The 23162-nt window shown below is 37.6% G+C and overlaps 1 protein-coding gene across 3 annotated transcripts in view; it reads right to left on the reverse strand.

Annotated features, from left to right (window-relative positions):
• SOX5 (SRY-box transcription factor 5) overlaps positions 1 to 23162 on the reverse strand; it is a 488205-nt gene that overhangs the window by 412169 nt on the left and 52874 nt on the right. For 2 of the 3 annotated variants that reach the window (XM_053719111.1, XM_053719110.1), the window contains exon 2: positions 14385 to 14616. In XM_053719111.1, the coding sequence (XP_053575086.1) occupies positions 14385 to 14616 (232 nt within the window). The remainder of the gene's footprint in view (positions 1 to 14384; positions 14617 to 23162) is intronic. The other variant, XM_053719112.1, reaches the window with a different exon arrangement.

Here is a 23162-nt window from a genome sequence, read left to right on the forward strand (position 1 = left end):
ACACATTTACATACCTACTCATGTGCACATGCACACATATACACATGCACACACGAACACATATACACACACAAACACATACGCACACATATACACACACGCACAAATATACATATGCACACACACACATACATATGTACATGCACACATATACACAAACATACACACACACACAAACACATGCACACATATACAATACACATGCCAACATATATACACACACACAAGTAGTCATACATATGTGCATACATAAAGACACACACACACACATACATACACATGCACACATACACGCACACATATATACACACGCACATATATAAAAAACACACACACACATATACACACACTAACACATGTACACGCACACATATACACGCACACAAACACAAGCACACATATACAATACAGACATACACATGCATACATATACACACATACAAACATACACACGCACACATGTACACACAAACACATACACACATATGCAATACACACATATGCATACATACAAACACATACACACACCCACATATACACACACAAACACACATATACAATTCACACACATACGCATGCACACATATAAACACACAAACACATACACATGCACACATATACAATACACACACATACACATATACACACACAAACACATATACACACCTTCACACATATACACTTACATACACACACATATACACACACACAAACACATACACGTGCAAACATATATACACACGCACACATATACACACACGCATTAGGGCTGTACGATTAACCGCCACGATTTAAAATCTGCGAGAGTTTGCCATTTTTAGCCCCGCCCAGAAGTGACATCACTCGCCGATGTGAACAGGCTTTGGATTGCAACACATGCAGCGGCTGCTGAAAAGAAGAGAAGCTGGTTTCTAAATCACAGCTGGGAGCCTGAGAAAAGCAGGCAATAGGGCACATGTAAAGGCTGCTACTTGCTCGGAGGGAATCTACATCTAATAGTGCGAGTTGCAGCTGGTATCGCCTGACTACCCATTTGTCTTGTTTCTGCTGCACAGCGCGGATGTATAGAGCAGGAGGAGAGAAGATGGTGGACGACCCGAGAGCTGCAGATAGGAACGTGGAGATATGGAAGATCAGCTAGCACGTTTGCCTATAAGGTTTAGCAGCCCTACTTCAGGCTACAAGAAGCCACAGGCTGGGGCGGCGTAGGGATTATTACTATGGTAGAGGACCGTGAATGTTAAATGTGGGATCAGATAGAGTCATGTCTATCTGCGAAATAACTGTTGTTACTTGCCCAGTTAGGTGCAAGGCCTACTTAGAGTGGTTTCTCCTTCTGGATCATTTGCTAAACTCTTGCATCTTCATTTAGGGTTGATATATTTTTATTTTGAATAACCATAGAACTGGGTTGCTTTCAAATTAACACCCATTTGTCTTTTTGTGGCAGTTTCATTATTTTTAATATTGTTATTGCTTATTTACTTTTCTGATCCCTCACATATAGGCTGTCATAAGTATATTAAATTATATATATCTGGATACACTTTTATTTAGGTAATTTGAATATATATATATATATATATATATATATATACACACACCCTGTTCCAAATTATTATGCCAATGATATCTTTCTCATTTACCTAAATAATTGATGTAAACAACAGTCAGCATAATTCTCATGTTATCAACTATTAAGAGTACAATTCAAATTTTATTGAACAAACCTAATGATAACAGTATTTTTTTAAAAAAAAAATAAAAAACTTACTATGCACTGTTCCAAATTATTACGCACAGTAAGTTTCAAAACACTTTATAGGTTGTAAAGAACTGAAAATTCAATCGAACTTTGAACAACATTTTAACTTTTTAAACATTTTAACAGGTCACGTTACATTGCATCCATTGAACTTGTGAGTTTTTGGACAGTTTCTGCTTGAATTTGTTTGCAAGATGTCAGCATAGCCTCCCAGAGCTGCTGTTTGGATGTAAACTGCCTCCCACCCTCATAGATCTTTTGCTTGAGGATGCTCCAAAGGTTCTCAATAGGATTGAGGTCAGGGGAGGATGGAGGCCACACCATGACTTTCTCTCCTTTTATCCCCATATCAGCAATTGATACAGAGGTATTCTTTGCAGCATGAAATGGTGCATTGTCATGTATGAAGATTATTTTATTACGGAAAGCATAGTTCTTCCTTCTGTACCAGGGAAGGAAGTGGTCAGTCAGAAACTCCACATACTTTGCAGAGGTCATCTTTACACTTTCGGGACCCTAAAGGGGCGCCGACCAGCTCTCCTTCCATGATTCCGGCCCAAAACATGACTCCACCACCGCCTTGCTGACGTCGCACCGTCCACCAACCATCCACTACTCCATCCATCTGGACCATCCAGGGTTGCACGGCACTCATCAGTGAACAGGACTGTTTGAAAATTAGTCTTCATGTATTTTTCTGCCCAATGCAGCCGTTTCTGCTTGTGAGCATTGGTTAGTGGTGGCCAAATGGAAGGTTTATGCACAGTTGCAAGACTCTGGAGGACTCTATACCTTGATGTCCGTGGGACTCCAGAGGCACCAGCAGCTTCAAATATCTGTTTGCTGCTATGTAATGGTATTTTAGCAGCTGCTCTCTTGATCCGATGCATGGATCTGGCAGAAATCTTCCTCAATGTGCCTTTATCTGCACAAACCCGTCTGTGCTCTGAATCAGCCACAAATCTCTTAATAGTGCGATGATCACAATTACGTTTTCGTGAAATATCTGTTTTCATACCTCATCCAAGGCATTGAACTGTTTCACTCATATTGCTTGAAAATGGTGCTCTGCTTAATAATGTGGAACACCCTCCTTTAGTAGTTTTTCCTTTAATTGGGCTCACCTGGCAATCTAATTATCACAGGTGACCGAGATCAAAAGAGCCCTGAGACACAAAGCCATCCATGAGTTAAACTGAAAAAATATATTTAATCTTTGTGACACTGAAATCTGAAATAGAATTTGCATAATAATTTGGAACAGGGTGTGTATATATACAGTATGTATGTATATATATATATATATATATATATATATATAAATATTTTTTTATTTATTATTTATAATATTTTATTTAAACTAGTTTTGTTGTGTGTATTTTAATGCTTTCAGTCTGTATTGGTCAATAAGAAACATGTACATTAAGATTCCGTAGTGTTAAATAAATGTTTTAATGAAAAATTAAGGTGTTATAATAATTTATAAAAAAAAGCACAATTAAATTGCAATCGCATTAAAAAAATAAAAATAAAAAAAAATGTGATCCCCCCCATATCGCCTAGCCCTAACACACATACACAAGCACACATATACACACACATACACATGCACACTATACAATACACACACATACACACAAATATATACACACACACACAGGTAGCCATACAAACATGCACACAAAGACACACACACAAATAGAGGTGGCCATACTTACATGTACACATAAAGACACACATACACACACATATACACGTACACACACACACATACAGGTAGCCATACATACATGCACATATAAAGACACACACAGATACAGGTAGCCATACATACATGTACATATAAAGGCACACACACACATAGAGGTAGCCATACATACATGTACACATAAAGACACACATACACACACACATATACACGCACACACACACATACAGGTAGCCATACTTACATGTACACATAAAGACACACATACACACACACACACCTACAGGTAGCCATACATACATGCACATATAAAGACACACACAGATACAGGTAGCCATACATACATGTACATATAAAGGCACACACACACATAGAGGTAGCCATACTTACATGTACACATAAAGACACACATACACACACACATATACACGCACACACACACATACAGGTAGCCATACATTTATGCACATATAAAGACACACACAAAAATATATACCCAGTCTTTGACCAGGAGATGAGTTCCCACAAGTAAGGATTTTTGTGGACTATCACTACCTAAGAACTAAATATATACCCAGTCTTATACTAGCATAAATACACAAACACATAAATACAGATTAATATAGACACCAACATACAAAGAAAAACACACACACACACAATCACAGTTCCCCTACTTAATAAATAAAAAGTGAGCGAATAAGAGACAGGGAGAGAGCAAAGAACAGTCTTAAATACCATCTCTCCTCTAGGCAGCAATTTCCACAGATGAAGAGGTCACCGCTGTTTAACAGTGTGCTGCCACGTTAATTTAGTATGACAAGATAAAGCAGTAATCTCTGCTCCAAGAGCCTGTAAGCTGCCTGCTATCCAGGGACATGCTCCAGTCGATTTGCACTGTATATCACTTTATACAATTGCCGTGACAAAGCCCCCTGAGTTCTCTCATGTAAATCTCTCTCTTCCTCTCAACTTCCCTGCCAGTCAGGCGCAGCACAGGATCTGTAGCAAAGCCCTGTGAGCCTCAGCCTCGCACACACATGCCAACAGGGTCATTACCCCCCCAGAGAAGATGTTTAGTATTTGAATAATCCATTGATCCTGCTTCTATATTGGCTTCACTTCTGCAGTCTGGCATGTTGACTTGTCAGTGCAGGAGAATAAAGAGGAACTTCCCTGAGCTTTGTGATACTAATAAATCGGATCATTTTCAGGAGTTCTACCCGAAGATTAGTGTGGTGAACCATATAGTGTATACTGCACAGCCCTGAGGGAGAGAGTCCTTATAACCCTGTGCGGTCATTTACACACGGAGATAGAGGGGCCCATCCATCCCCAGACGTCACACCTAGTTCAATAATATCACACAAAGTCTCCATAAAAGAGTACAAGGTCACTATGATTATAAGGGACATAAAAGCCCAAATTATTTTTTTATCATTCACATAGGACATGCACATTAAAAAACAAAAACTTTTCGACTTCCACTTGGTATCCTTTGTTGAAACTTTGAGACCATACTGAGGTAGATTCGGGAACGTGCACATGTATCGAGCACTGTATGGCAGCAGTGTTTACCACAATGTTTGTAAATATGTTTTACATATAGGGCCAGATTAGAAGTGGAGCGCTAACAGTTACGCGCAAGTGATAAGGGGTATATTGCAGATGTTTGAACAAGTCAGATTTTCCGCTCGTATTACAAGTTGAAAATAAACACGATCACTTGAGCGCAATCGTGATTCACGCTAGAATGATTACCGCTCTAGTTAACTGTTTCGCAAAATAACAACGTGTCACAAAACACACCAAAAATACATTACAAAGTACAGTTACATTAATAATAACACTAATAAAAATGATTTAAAAAATTATTGCACAAAAAAGTTCTAAGGATTCAAAGATATGAGGTCTCAGGTTTTAGAGAAAAAAAAGGCAGGCAAAAGGATTTAAAATAGAGATGCCTACTAGATTGTAAGTGCCCACGGGAATAGGGCCCTCAATCCCTTCTGTATGTGTTTGTAAAGTATCTTACAAGCCTTGTATTGTTTTATTTAAATGAATTTTATCCATGGACAGCGCTGCGGAATATGTTGGCGCTTAATGAATAAAGTATAATAATAATTTTTATATATATATATATATATATATATATATATATATATATATATATATATATATATGTATTTATATATATATATATATACTGTGACATTCATCCTTCAGTTTCTCATAGTCTAAGACCTAGGGATAGTTGCCAAAGCCTAATTATATATATATAGTTTTACACATCTGTATTTATTTTTATTCCCTTAACCATTGCCAATGTGTACCCCTATTCATATACCCAGCACTTCTAAAATTGATGGGGCTTTAATAAGAAATATAATAATAATAATAATTATTATTATTTTAATAATATATATGCATGTGTTTTGTGTGCTTATGCTGCCAAATGTATTTGTTTGACAACTATATGAGCCGGGTTACTTATCAAGCTGCACAGAAGAGAAATATCATTAGCTCCAAGGAAAATACTATAAGATGGAACTAACACTGTAGGCTTGGCCCGTAGAGGATTGAAATGAACAATTTTATTAGCTGTGATGTAAAATAAATGGTCACTTTTATTTAGTCAGATGAGTTTCTAGCAATATGTTAGGATTCTAAAGTGCCAGCCTACGTTTGTGTTTACCGAGCAGACAATGCCTTGTAAGCATTTCACTTCACATTATGTCACACCATGATAGCCTGAAGTATGACAAAAATACATATACAGCAGTGTCTGAACAACAACTTTTTAGCGCTGAAGAATAAACAGAAACAGACATTATAACATATGACAGCAAATGTAAGTATTTAATCATATGCAAAATATTAAATCAGAATTATTTTTTTCAACAATTAGACAATCCAACAATATGCTTTGCTAGAAAAAGTCTTTTGCTCTCTATATGATGGTTATTGCAAATATAAATTCTCCATGACCAAAACAGGTGAAATGTAACAATATGTTGTCATAATACCACAGCTGTAAGTGTATAAAAGCAGAGTAAGTCTTTGGAACAATAAATGGCATGGCCCTTGGAATAAAAACCCTGCATTTTATTTTTAGATCTAGAAGGATTAGTGGAACTTAGATGAGTATCACTTGCACAAGCCAATAGGATACCGACACGCACATTCATTTAAATCTCTAGTAGTCACCTGGTTTAGAAGTTAGTTCACCAGCTGCTATTGGCTGGTGACTCGTGAGGCCTTTACAGAAAAACAAATCTATCATTTCTATTCTTCTATATCAGAGTGTTCTGGATACAGCCCTAGGGCTTTGCATCTCATATAGGGGGTCCAGGTTCAATTAATACCATAATTAATTGGGCAGAATGATTTCCAAATGTTAGAAGACTGGAGATTGATAACCTCCTGTCAAAACCCAATTCTCTACATAGGTTTCATAGAATAGAATAAAAACTGGAAACTGATTGTCTTTGCCTGTGAGGTCTATCTATTGTTAATGCATGTGGGACAACACTTGTGTGCCCAAGACTATCAAATGTGGTGGTGATTTAAAAATAGATATATATTAATATTAGTAATAATATTAATCATAACAATAATAATAATAATAATAATAATAATAAATGTCATCACTCACAATTTTGGATGTATTCAATGTAATTCAGAAGATCTAAGGTTATTCAAATGTGTAGAAAATGAAATAAAAATGGTGTTTGTATTCTCTGTAGTTACAAAACAAGCATTTAGCTTGGATTCACGTAGTCAACATTGATGAATTGGACTGAGTGTGCTGAAACATTTGTCTATCTTACTCCTGACCAAGCAATGAAAAGGTTTTACCCCTCTGCTGCCAGACATGGCACTTACTATGTAGACTAACGGAGAATCATGGTAAGTGCTTGCATCTAAACAAAAACTTACAAATATGACATGTATAAGGTATTTCATAAATTATAACAAAGATAAGACAGTGACTTTACATTAATAACATTTAGGTCATTAAGTAACTCAGTTTGTTGATGCCTTTGTCAGAAACTAGCAGTTACTTTCAGTCCTCTTAGTGGGGTAATGCAGTCATTTGGTTACAAATTAAAGAAATGCTCGGAGCAAATTTATTTGTAGCTCAGTTGGGCAAGCAATGAAATCGAAAGGACTCATGAAGCACTGCAGGCAAACTGTAAGACTGGAGGAAAGGATAGAAAAGAATTCTGTATGTACAATTTATTATACGCTGTATTTTCTTGTATATATAATAAGGGCATAATAGTGAAATACCAATGAACCGAGGAAGTTATGCAAACAAACACATATTTTGTTATACAAAGTGATTCCTTAAACAATAAAATGAGCTTAGCTGTAGATAAACAAGAATTTAACCGCCTTAAAAGAGAATATACAAAAAGGTTTAATACTATTTTAACACTGGATAATAGGTCATTATAAACTCAACAAGAAAGTAACTACAAAAATACAACTTACAGACACTGATAAAATTGTGCTGCTCTAGTTTTACAACAAAGGGAATATTCTCATAGAAATGTTTGTTAAAGGGACAGTTGAGTAAAAAAAAAAAAAAACTTTAATGATTCAGATAGGTCATGTCATTTTAAACAACTTTCCAATTGACTTTTATCATCAAATTTGCTTTGTTCTCTTGGTATTATTAGTTGAAAGCTAAACCTAGGTAGGCTTATATGCTAATTTCTTAGCCCTTGAAGGTTGCCTCTTATCTGAATGCATTTTGATTAGTTTCACAACTAAAGGGCGTTAGTTCATGTGGGCCATATAAATAACATTGTGCTCACGCCCATGGAGTTACATAGGAGTCAGCACTGATTGGCTAAAATGCAAGTCTGTCAAAAGAACTGAAATAAGAGGGCAGTCTACTTAGATACAAGGTAATCACAAAGGAAAAAAGTAGATGAATATAATCATGTTGGTTATGCAAAACTGGGGAATGGGTAATAAAGGGATTATCTATCTTTTTAAACAATAAAAATTCTGGTGTAGACTGTCGACTGTCCCTTTAAGACACATATCCCCCCCCCCCCCCTCCCCACACACACACAATTCCCAATTAACATATACTGGAAGTTTTGTGGACAACTCCTGTTATAAAGTTTTCTAAAGCATTTGAATATACCCCAAATATTGCTCCTGCGTATGGCTAATGAGCCAATCTGAATGAACAATGCAGCAGCAGAGTCAGAGTTTGTTAAGTACATTCTGGATAAAATGTTCATGCATACATAATGCCACAATAACAAAGTGATAACTGCAATTTTAACTAAAGGAAAATGAAACGTTGGGAATTTCTTCCCAATTGTGGTTTCATTTGAAAAAATGTTCCACTAATGTATTACCTGACGGTCATAAGAGATCTGTGACAGATGGATTCACCTCCCACACAACTTTATACAAAACAATTAGTTAATTAAACAGAAAACTCGATAATTTGGCACAAATATCAAATAAAACCTTTAAATGATCCCGATTTCAGAAAATGCTGTCCCTTAGATGACCCATAAACTGGACAGAGTAATACAACCACAACTGCTGCTATCTTTACGCAATCTTAGATTTGAATACAAGTTTAACAGAACATTAATACAATTAATAAATTGAGGTTTCCAGTGTATTATAAAACTAAATATAATAAGCATTAAATAGACAGGGATAGATTACGAGTGGCGCGCTGTTGCAAGCGAGCAAAAAGGTCTTGATCGTGGATCTTTGCACTCGTCAGAAGTAGTGTTTGTATTACGAACTGAAAGTAAATTCGGAAATTAGCGCAATCGTAAGTTATGCTTGTCAGGTTAGCGTGACTTCAGAGCTCTGGTTAACTGTTACGCTTGAATAAAGATTTGCACAAAACACATCAAAAATACATTACACAGTACAGTTACACTCAAAAGAACACTAATAAAAATGATTGTGCAAATGATATGAGGTTTCCGGTGTTAGAAAAAAAGGCCGCAAAGGGCTCTAACAGAGATACATACATATACATCTCTAAATATCTATATATGTGTGTGTATATAAGTGTATACATATGTGTATTGGAGCCCTTTGAAGTCAAGTAGATGAAAACATGTAAAATCATATTTATGCAATATTCATATTTAATAAAGTTATACTGTGTATTTACTGTAAATATTTCACATTTCAATGTACTTCACATAAGGGAATATGGTCTAAGTATTTTTAAATAGATATTCTTATATCTATATATATATATATATCTGTATATACATGTTCCTATATATAATCAAATGTATATATATATTTAAGAATAAATAGAACATATTTTGCTATGTAAAGAACATTGGAATGAAAAATATTCATATTTCATGTTGGGTTAGTACACTTGGTTAAACGCGGTTTTGTTTGCGAGTAAGGGTGTTTTTTCCACTTTTTTCGTTCCATTGAACTCTACGGGGTAATTTTTGACGTGGTTGCTATATTTGCAGTTTGGCTTTTTTTACGCATCGGGTTAGCACTCATGCAAAAATATTTTACTTGTAATATGCAAAGAGCTTACTTCTAGCGGAGGAAACGCGCAAGCTGGAGCCCAAAATACTGCTCCACTCTTAATCTAGCCCACAGTGTTTTATATATAACCATAATTGTCTTGCAGTAATACTGATGTGACTATAGCAAAAAACTAAAACAGTCAACTCATTGAGTACAACTAATAACAGGACCTACTGAAGCCGAGGGGTCTGTTACATGATAACATAGCACCCATCAGGGAAAAAGCAGGCATTACATAAGTGATTAAAGCTTGCAAGTGTATATACAGCTATCTCCCAATATCCCCACTGATATCAGAATTCACTTCACCACAGAGAGATTATCCTGTTACAAATGTTTTCTGCTCAAAACAGCACAATCTTCTGACAATAAAATCTGGAACTATCATACAAAGTGTAATGAAACACTGCAATGCAAATCACCCAATAAAAACACTGCAATAACCCTACTAGATCCAACACAGCAACCCCATAACCCTAACAGTCCCAACACAGCAACCAGATAACGTTACTAGGCCCAACATAGCTAATAACCCTACCAGCCCCAATACAGCAACCAGATAACGCTACTAGCCCCAACATAGCTAATAACCCTACTAGCCCCAACACAGCAACCAGATAACGCTACTAGCCCCAACATAGCTAATAAACCTACTAGCCCCAACACAGCAACCAGATAACGCTACTAGCCCCAACATAGCTAATAACCCTACTAGCCCCAACACAGCAACCAGATAACGCTACTAGCCCCAACATAGCTAATAACCCTACTAGCCCCAACACAGCAACCAGATAACGCTACTAGCCCCAAAACAGTAAATCCTTTAACCCTACTAGCCCAAACATAGCTAATAACCCTGCTAGCCCCAACACAGCAACCAAATAATGCTACTAGCCCCAACATAACTAATAACCCTACCAGCCCCAATACAGCAAATTCTATAATCTTACTAGCCCCAATATAGCTAATAACCCTACTAAACCGACACAACAAATCCTATAATCCTACTAGCCCCAACATAGCTAATAACCCTGCAAGCCACAACATAGCAAATCTTATAATCCTACTAGACCCAACATAGCTAATAACCCTACCAACCCCAACAAAGCAACCAGATAACCCTACTAGACCCAACATAGCTAATAACCCTACCAGCCCCAACACAGAAACCATATAAAGCTACCAGCCCAAACACAGTAACTCCATAACTCTAATAGCCCCAACACAGCAAATCCTATAATCCTACTAGACCCAACATGGCTAATAACCCTACAAGCCACAACATAGCAAATCCTATAATCCTACTAGCCCCAACATAGCTAATAACCCTACTAGCCCCAACACAGCAAATCCTATAACCCTACTAGCTTCAACATAGATAATAATCCTACTAGCCCCAACACAGCAACCAGATAACGCTACTAGCCCCAACATAGCTAATAACCCTACCAGCCCTAACACAGCAAATCCTATAATCCTACTAGCCCCAACATAGCTAATAACCCTACTAGCCCCAAAACAACAACCAGATAACGCTACTAGCCCCAACACAGTATATCCTATAATCCTACTAGCCCCAACATAGCTAATCCTATAATCCTACTAGCCCCAACATAGCCAATAACACTACTAGGCCCAACACATCAAATGTTAAAACCCTACTAGCCCCAACATAGCTAATCTTATAATCCTACTAGCCCCAACATAGCCAATAACACTACTAGCCCCAACACAGAAAAACCCATAACCCTACTAGCCCTAACATAGCTAATAACCCTACCAGCCCCAACACATCAACCCCAACACAGCAAATCCTATAATCCTACTAGCCCCAGCATAGCTAATAACCCTACCAGCCTCAACACAGCAATCAGATAACCCTACTAGACCCAACATAGCTAATAATCCTACCAGCCTCAACACAGCAATCGGATAACCCTACTAGCCTGACACAGTTAATCCCATTACCCTACTAGCCCGGCACATTTTATAATCCTACTAGCCCCAACACAGCATATCCCGTAACCCTACTAGCCCCAACATAGATAATAACCATACTAGCCCCGACAAAGCAAATCTCATAACTCTACTAGCCCCAACACAGCTAATAACCCTACTAGCCCCGACACAGAAAATACCATAACCCTACTAGCCCCAACAAAGCAAATCTCATAAACCTACCAGCCCCGACACAGAAAATCCCATAACCCTACTAGCCCCAACACAGCAAATCCCATAACCCTACTAGCCCCAACAAAGCTAATCTCATAACTCTACTAGCCCCAACAAAGCTAATAACCCAACTAGCCTCGACACAACAAATACCATAACCCTTCTAGCCCCAACACAGCAAATTCCATAATCCTACTAGCCCCAACGCAGTAAATCCCATAACCCTAGTAGCCCAACACAGCAAATCACATAACCCTAGTAGCCCCAACATAGCAAATCCCATAACCATAGTACTAGCCCTGGCACAGCAAATCCCATAACTGAACTAGCCCCAACAAAGTAAATCACATAGCTAGCCTAGCACAGATATTTAACTTGCTACAGAGTTTTCATCCAAAACCTCTAGTGTTATGAATTGGGGGTGTGATTACAACACAATCGTTAATATTCCTAGTGACCTTAATCTGGTTCTTTAGCTGATCACAGAACAATCATCCAAACACTCCTGAGGATATCAATGAGGTTTTTCAGCATATCACAAGGCTTAGAATAGCTCTATTGACAGGATGGTTCAGTATATTCTAATAAAAATTCCAGCAAATTCTCCGTTCTACAGATCAATATTATCAGGATCTTGTCAGAGAGCTTATTTCCCTGAAAATTGGTGAGTTTCCCATTTCTCTTTCATGACCACCCTGTAAGAGTATAGATCAGATGTGACTTTACTAAAAGCCGGGGATTATATCTACAAAAACAGCTTTCATGTGCTATCTGGGGAAGAAGCTTACAACGCTATACTTAACAATATAATATCATTGTATGACACAGCGTAACGAACCATAAAAGCCAACATTACGCACAGATTACCATCCCTGCCTTGTTATAGATGAGCGTGTCTATCTCTCTCAGAAACATCAGTTTAAGAATAAAATGTGTGAAATTGTACGTAGGGAAATACGCTGCCTCCGAACACCAACTTCTGCCTCCACACTGCACATATGGCCTGTAAGCCAGCTTTAGCACAATCCTTAGAAATCTATTCGCCACGCCGGGAAACTAACTGCATTCAACTGTTGTAGAAAGTAATCACATTTTGTGTCTGTAGGAGAACAAGATGTTCCCTAAAACTAAAATATTTTTATTGCTAGGAAATGAGCACACTTTGCATTAAACGTAATAATGTTCTGTTCAATGCTCTGAAAGTCATTTAATAGAAGTGATATAAAACACAATAACCAGCTTTTGTAGACTAATAAAGAACTAATTATTCAAAAAAATTGGGCATAGTGATCAGAGACTTGCTAGGCCTTATATTAGAATATTATTGTTTTTTCACATCTAGAACCCTGCATACCAGGATAAACAACTCATAGACAATCTCGCCATAACAGAGAGTTTTAGATAATCAGATCTCATGTTTATTTAGTGTATGAGGTGGAAGAGGACAAGTATTCGACCAGCCTGATTACTATAACTGACCCAATCTAATGTTTTGCCAGTGTTAAAAATACTCATTGCTAATAAGGCTAACTCAAACGGTTTGTGAAGCTTTGTGACAAAAACTGGATACAAAACGAAACTTTTATTTCAGTTACTTGTAACAGTTGTAACAACTGCACTGTGTGATAAACAGCTGATCAGTTTCAATAGAATAAATCTATAGTATAGAACACAGAAATGTTCACACCCTGACTGATATCTTCTTGCAGAGCTACCTGAGATCATCACTTTTACTAAAGAAAGTGGAGGATCATGCAAGGTTTCTGGGGTTCTAAGAAAGGCAGCATTGATCATAGGACATGTGAGCACCTATTAATGCTAAAACAAATTGTTATGTTATCAGTAAAACCTATAAACGCCCTGTCCAGCCCACTTGCTGATACTGTAATACACAGTTTGCATGAAAAATAAATTATTTAATGAAAAATATATTATTATAAACAATTAATTATCTTTTTTCCTTTTCTTAAGGGAACATATAGTACTGTTGGCTTTCTGCAATTTAGATGAACTTTAAAGATTCTGCCCCACTATGTCCATGGTTGGAAGCCTACAGATGGCACATCTGAAAGTGTTTGACTCAGGTTTAATGACTGTGCAGATATTATGCTAAAGTTGATGTCATTGGCTTGTCAGCAACATGGTAAAAGAGGGCAATTTAGCAAATATGTCTTGATCCAAACCTACCATTGTGTTGTGATGATATGCTGGACTTCTGTGGTCACAACTCTCTTGCGTCAGCAAGGAAACTGGCTGGAATTCCTCAGAGTGAGGCTTAGTAAGAAAACTCACATGCAAGGGAAGGTGAAAGGCTGGAAGCCCTTCAAGCTCCTCATCTTCCATTTTCTGCCTGCTTGTCACCATGGCTACCTCCCCATCTGCTTCTCCATACGGAGAGGCTGGTCGCTTGGAAGACATCCTGTAAGGAACAAAAGAGAAGAAAATAATGAAACCTCCACATAAATCCTTAATGCCGTCATTGTGTTGTTAGGGTCCATTGTAACAGAAATGGCTTTTTTTTGTGTGCTTAAAGCGAGCAGGAAACCATCCAAATACCACTGCAAAGCATACGCAGTGAGGAACAATGACCATGCAGGTAGCAACAGAACATGGCTTGTTTGTTGTGAGAATAATCAACTAATAGCTCATTCGCTCTGGCTTCCAAAATGAGAAATTTCACTTATAAAACAGTATCCACCAGAGGCCCTCAACCAGGATACATCTTTTATTACAGTCAAGAGGGGGAAAAATGTGCACGTTTACACATAAATGACATTTTACATGGGGATAGCATCTATTTTGTAAGTATTAAAATACATATTTCATATACAAATACATCCCATAGTGTCCTTATACTGTTTTAGCACAAGGAGAATGGTCGTGACATGTTTAGACAGTTGCAAACAATGTGTTTTTCGCACATTCTACACATTCCACATAGAAGCCTGATTTTTGTGCATGTGGTCTTGTAACTATGTTCTGAAAGCTATATGGACAAACCCTGTAATAACTTCTGAGGGAAAAAATAGCAGATTACAGGTGGCCCTCGTTTTACAACGGTTCAATTTACACCGTTTCAGAATAACAACCTTTTTTTCCAGTCATGTGACTGCTATTGAAAAGCATTGAGAAGCAGTGCGTTTGTTAAAATAGCCAGTAGGTGGAGCTGTCCACTTGTGTTGCAGCAAAGCCAAGCAAGCTGAAATGAATCAGTTGAACCAAACCTGAGCTATCGAGCAGATTTCAAAGGAACAAGATCTTCCTGTCTATAGATTGGAATGCATATAAAGAACTGTTTGCAGAAAAATGCAAGTGAAGTCTGTGTTGTGTGATTATTTTATTAGGTTTATAATGCTGTCTAGCATTTAAAGTCTTCATTTCAAAGCTTTAAAAATAATGTATTAGGTGTTACTTATGACAATTTTGAGAGGGGCCTGGAACCTATCTCCCTCACTTCCCATTATAAACTGGGTTTCAATTTACAACGGTTTCGATTTACAACCATTCCTTCTGGAACCTAACCCCGGTACACATACTAGTATACATATACACTGTGAGCTTGTGCACATGCTCTATAGTAGCAGGTGCCTCAGAAATTGTGCATATAACAAGACTAAGTACAATCTGTTAACAGAAATAAATTGGAAAGTCTATTACAACTGCAGCTCTATCTGAATCATGAAAGTTTATTTTTGACTTTAGTGTCCCTTAAAGTGAAGGTCAATTTTCATGTGAAAGTGCTTGGTCTTTAAAAAAAAAAAACTATTAAAAACAAGGGCACTTTCATTCATGAAAATTGACATTTCAGCCTTCTTTTAAAAATATACTTACCTTTTCTTCTTGAAGCCGCTCCAGTGCTTCACCAGCCCGTCGCAAGCCTCTTCATACGTCAGCATTGGCAATTCCGGCATCCTCCAATCACGGCTTCCCCAACGGGGTAATCATTTCCTGATGCCGTGATTGGAGGAAGCCGGTTTCGTCATTGCTGGGTAAGTAAACCAGGAAGAAGCACGCAGGGCATCGTTTCAGAAGAACAAGGTATTTTTAAAATACGGTGCTATGTCAATTTTCATGAATGAAAGTGCCTATGTTTTTAATAGTTTTTTAAAAACCGGACACTTTCACATAAAAATGGACCTTCACTTTAAGGTTGTTTGCATTTATAGTGAGGTGAAAAGCATTGGAGGTGGATGGTGCTGAGCTTTCTTTTTTTCTTAATGCTTTGTGCTCTTTTAATTTACTATATACAGGGATGTTTACGTATGTGTTTTTTTCTTACTGCTTAACGTTAGTTTTTTTTTGGGGGGGGGGTTTAGGTTTCGTTTGAGTGTAAAATATTTACTTTCAACTTGTAATACGATCGCTACTCAAAGCCTGCAAAAAGTTAACCTGTAGAAAAGTTAACGTACGAGCGGGAGCACTAAATAGAGCCCCACTTGTAGTCTAGCCTATAGTGTAGCAATTTGATGCAGTTGTCCATGATAGTCTAGGGGTTCGCTGCAGATAAACATTTGGTGCATAAAGAGCTTGTCAAGGAAATGCAGATTTAATGACATTTCAACTGACAACACTAAGACATTTTTTGATGAGCCCTGAAATATATGCTAGAAGCAAGAATCAAAAGCAACTGCTATGAGAACAAGAAGATACAGGAGTTATACAGATCTACTAAATGAACGCTGCAGCTACACCAAACATCTCTTATAAAATCCCCAAGTGCAGCTGAGATACTTAACTAAATGCAGCAGTTCATGGCCAGGTTAATAGAATATAGTTTATAACAAGGAGAAATATCTCAAGGCATGCCTAGCTCCCTAAAGTGCCCTGTTTTTAGAGAAAATATAACTTAACACACTCTCAAAACACAGACAAGATCTGCCGTATTGATTTTTGTGACATTCAGCGCTCTAGCTTCATCCCACAGTAATAACAGAAGCCTCTGAGTTGCTGCTTTTTTTCTGAATGTTTGGAAGAGGTAAGAGGGATCAGGAACTGTGGCCGAGGATATCAGCAGTCAATGGTAATAACTGTGGCCAATAATAGTGTGACTGTCCCTGTAAGTACAAATATCATTAAGAGCCAAAGCAATAGCCGAGCTATGTCTGAAGGCTATTGAACGGGCAGCATCACAAAAACAATGTGTTTGAGCTATACGCTGTACCAGCCATTTATTTCTATACAGCATTATTTTTAGTGATTTCTATGCGCTACTCTATACTAATTTGTGGTTGTTTAAATTCATTTGTTCTGGGTGTATAATTCACAATCGGCTAGATTACGAGTTTTGCGTTATGAGGGGTGCGGTAATAACTTGCACGTTATTGTCACCGCTCACTTAACTACAGAGCTAGTATTAAAGGTTTACAAAAACCCAGCGTTAGCAGGCAAGAAGTGAGCGTAGAGCAAAATTGAGCTCCATACCGCAGTCCAATACCAGCGCTGCTGAAAGCTGCGGTAACCTGGTTTTACGTGCTCATGCACGATTTCCCCATAGACATCAATGGGGAGAGCCGGCTGAAAAACACCTGCAAAAAAGCAGCGTAAAGCTCCGTAACGCAGCCCCATTGATTCCTATGGGGAAACAAAATTTATGTTTACACCTAACAAACTTACATGAACCCCGAGTCTAAACACCCCTAATCTTACACTTATTAACCCCTAATCTGCTGCCCCTGACATCACCGACACTTACATTATACTTATTAACCCCTAATCTGCTGCCCCCAACATCGCCGACACCTACATAATGTTATTAACCCATAATCTCCCGCCCCCAATATTGCCGCAACCTACCTACACTTATTAACCCCTAATCTGCCGCCAGTATACTAAATTTATTAACCCCTAAACCTAACCCTAAGTCTAACCCTAACACCCACTAACTTTAATGTAATTAAAATAAATCTAAATAAAACCTACTATTAATAACTAAATAATTCCTATTTAAAACTAAATACTTACCTGTAAAATAAACCCTAAGCTAGCTACAATATAACTAATAGTTACATTGTATCTAGCTTAGGGTTTATTTTTATTTTACAGGCAAGTTTGTATTTATTTTAACTAGGTAGAATAGTTACTAAATAGTTATTAACTATTTACTAACTACCTAGCTAAAATAAATACAAATTTACCTGTAAAATAAAACCTAACCTAAGTTACACTAACATCTAACCTTACACTACAATTAAATCAATTACCTAAATGAAATACAATTAACTAAATTACAAACAAAAAAACACTAAATTAAACAAAATAAAAAAAGAAATTATCAGATATTTAAACTAATTACACCTAATCTAATAGTCCTATCAAAATAAAAAAGCCCCCCCAAAATAAAAAAAACCCCTAGCCTAAACTAAACTTCCAATAGCCCTTAAAAAGGCCTTTTGCGGGTCATTGCCCCAAATAAATTAGCTCTTTTACCTGTAAAAAAAAAAAAAATACAAACAACCCCCCAACAGTAAAACCCACCACACACACAACCAACCCCCCAAAAAAAATCCTAACTAAAAAAAAACTAAGATCCCCATTGGGCATTGCCCTTAAAAGGGCATTTCGCTCTTTTTCAGTGCCCACACCCTAACCTAAAAATAAAACCCACCCAATAAACCCTTAAAAAAAACTAACACTAACCCCTGAAGATCCACTTACAGTTTTTGAAGACCCGACATCCATCCTCAACGAAGCCGGCAGAAGTCCTCAACGAAGCGGCAGAAGTCTTCATCCAACCGGGCAGAAGTCTTCATCCAGCCGGGCAGAAGTCTTCATCCAGACGGTATCTTCTATCTTCATCCATCCGGCACGGAGCGGCTCCATCTTCAAGACATCCGGCGTGGAGCATCCTCTTCTTACGACGACTCTTCCAGAATGAAGGTTCCTTTAAATGACGTCATTCAAGATGGCGTCCCTTGAATTCCAATTGGCTGATAGAATTATATCAGCAAATCGGAATTAAAGGTTAAAAAATCCTATTGGCTGATACAATCAGCCAATAGGATTGAGCTTCAATCCTATTGGCTGATCCAATCAGGCAATAGGATTGAGCTTGCATTCTATTGGCCACTCCGCTCCGGATGGATGAAGATAGAAGATGCCGTCTGGATGAAGACTTCTGCCCGGTTGGATGAAGACTTCTGCCCGGCTGGATGAAGACTTCTGCCGCTTCGTTGAGGACTTCTGCCAGCTTCATTGAGGATGGATGTCGGGTCTTCAAAAACTGTAAGTGGATCTTCAGGGGTTAGTGTTAGATTTTTTTAAGGGTTTATTGGGTGGGTTTAATTTTAGCTTAGGGTGTGGGCACTGAAAAAGAGCTAAATGCCCTTTTCAGGGTAATGGGAAGCTTAAGTTTTTTTTAGTTAGGATTTTATTTGGGGGGTTGGTTGTGTGGGTGGTGGGTTTTACTCTTGGGGGGTTGTTTGTATTTTTTTTTTTACAGGTAAAAGCTGATTTCTTAGGTGTAATTAGTTTAAATATCTGATCATTTCTTTTTTTTATTTTGTGTAATTTAGTGTTTTTTTGCAATTTAGATAATTGCATTTAATTTAGGTAATTGATTTAATTGTAGTGTAATGTTAGGTGTTAGTGTAAGACAGGTTAGGTTTTATTTTACAGGTAAATTTGTATTTATTTTATCCAGGTAGTTAGTAAATAGTTAATAACTATTTACTAACTAGTCTACCTAGTTAAAATAAATACAAACTTGCCTGTGAAATAAAAATAAAACCTAAGATAGCTACAATGTAACTATTAGTAGTTAGGTAAGTATTTAGTTTTAATAGTTTTAAATAGGAATTATTTAGTTATTAATAGTAGGTTTTATTTAGATTTACTTTAATTACATTAAAGTTAGTGGGTGTTAGGGTTAGATTTAGGGTTTTTTAGGGGTTAATAAATTTAGTATAGTGGCGGCAACGTTGGGGGCGGAAGATGTAGGTAGGTGGCGGCGATGTTAGGGGCGGCAGATTAGGGGTTAATATTTAACTAGTGTTTGCGATGCGGGAGTACGGCGGTTTAGGGGTTAATATGTTTATTATAGTTAATAATTTTATTTTAGTGTTTGCGATGTGAGAGGGCCTCGGTTTAGGGGTTAATAGGTAGTTTATAGGTGTTAGTGTACTTTTTAGCACTTTAGTTGTGAGTATTATGCTACAGCTTTGTAGCGCAAAACTCATAACTACTGACTTTCAGTTTACGGTATTGACCTTGGCGGTATAGGGTGTACCGTTCGTTTTTTGGCCTCCCAGGCAGACTCGTAATACCGGCGCTATGGAAGTACCATTGAAAAAGCTGCGGTAATTATGTTGCGTTAAGGCCAAAAAAGTGTGCGGTGCCCCTAAACCTGCAAGACTCGTAATACCAGCGGTAGTGAAAAAGAGCCTTAACGCTGCTTTTTCACTCATACCGCAAAACTCGTAATCTAGCTGAATGTTTGGTGTGCCATGTGAGATGGTGCACATTATGCACACTACTAACAAGATATATTTTAGTGGTTTTCTAAGCTTCTAAGATTTTCTGAAAATTAGTACCTTTATTTCAGCAAAAAAAGCCTCAGTAAACCGTTTTCATCAATAAGATATCCACCTATAAGCACCAGGGAAGATTAGGATACACGGCACTAGTATGATTTATCAGTGTTGGTCACTGGGAACCACTATCCTCATAGAACTGTGGATTTTACAGCACATTAGTAAGACATATACGTTTTATACCGATCTAACTCTGTGCTGTGAAATAACTCACCAGGCGTATATGCTTCACAATTACAAAGCACTGGATTTGAATACTGGAGCACAGATAGTTGCACTCAAGCAGTTATTACATCCAGTCTGCAATGCCACAAAATGAATATTACCCTCATCTACGTACATGCTTAGTTCCTCTGTCAGTGGCACAGAAAGAGTATATATCCCAAACCTTTAGGTATTTTGTACTTCACTTGATTTGCTGCACTGTTTTGATTGTGCTGTAACATATATTTTATAAAATAGATTGACATATTACAAATATATAGGGACAGTTATCTCAAGTGCTTTTAAGCACTTTTAGAAAAAAAAAATACGATATAAATGTTACAGGTATTAAACTCTTTGTCCAACCAGCTTGGGACAAGAAGAGTTTTGGATTCCTGAATAGTTTGGATTTTAGAATAGTTGTATATTTGCATCTGTAAAATGGGACAACTTAAGAGGCAATGGGACCAAGTATAAAGAACATCTTATGTCATTTAGACAAAGTTTATATTTCATTTACATTACATGCAACCTAAAGGTAGTTCTATATCTTTTTTTTATACATAGTAGCTAAACATACATAAACACACACATATACACGCACACACACACATAAACACACACATGCACACATATACACGCACACACACACGCATACATAAACACACACGTGCACACATATACACGCACACATATCTACATATACACGCACACACACATAAACACACACATGCACACATATACACGCACACACACATAAACACACACGTGCACACATATACACGCACACATATATACATATACACGCACACACACATATAAACACAAGTACACACACACACATATATATACACACATACACATGTGCACACACACACACATACATACATATACACGCACACACATATACTCGCACACCCACGTGCACACACACATATACACGCACACACATATACACGCACACACACACATACATATAAACACAAGTGCACACACATACACACACACATATATATATATATACACACACATACATACATATACACGCATACACATACATACATATACACGCACACACATACATATACACACAAGCGCGCACACACACATATACACGCGCACACACACACATATACACACGCACACACACACATATACACACAAAGACACACACACACACATATACACACACACATACATACACACAAACACACACACACACACACATACACACACACACACACACACACACACACACATACATACACACAAACACACACACATATACACACACACGCATATGCATGCAAACAGACATAAACACACAGGTGTACACACACATACATATAAATGCACACACACATACATATATACACACACACAAACATATAAACACACACGTGCACACACACATATACACACAAGCGCACACATATAAACACACATACAAATACAAGCTTGCACACACACATGCATATACACGCACGCACACACACACACATATACACGCGCACACACATACACACATAAACACACAAGCACACACACATATACACACAAACACACACACACACACACATACATATACACACAAGCGCACACACACACATATACAAGCGCACACACACACATATACACGCGCACACACACATATACACACAAACACACACACACACATATACACACACACATACATACACACAAACACACACACATATATATACACACACACACATATGCATGCAAACAGACATACATAAACACACAGGTGTACACACACACACACATATAAATGCACACACACATACATATATACACACACACAAACATATAAACACACACACACGTGCACACACACACACACATATACACACAAGCGCACACATATAAACACACATACAAATACAAGCTTGCACACACACATGCATATACACGCACGCACACACATATACACGCGCACACACATACACACATATACACACAAACACACACACACACACATACATATACACACATACATATACACACAAGTTCACACACATAAACACACATACAAATACAAGCGTGCACACAAACATACATATACACACAAGCCCACACACATAAACACACATACAAATACAAGTGTTCACTCACATTTATACACACACATAAACATGCCCGCAAATACACACATACATAGACACACAAAGACACACACACATATATATAAATGTGCACACACATATATACA

Source organism: Bombina bombina, chromosome 6 (assembly GCF_027579735.1).
Source record: "Bombina bombina isolate aBomBom1 chromosome 6, aBomBom1.pri, whole genome shotgun sequence".
Classification (NCBI taxonomy): Eukaryota; Metazoa; Chordata; class Amphibia; order Anura; family Bombinatoridae; genus Bombina; species Bombina bombina.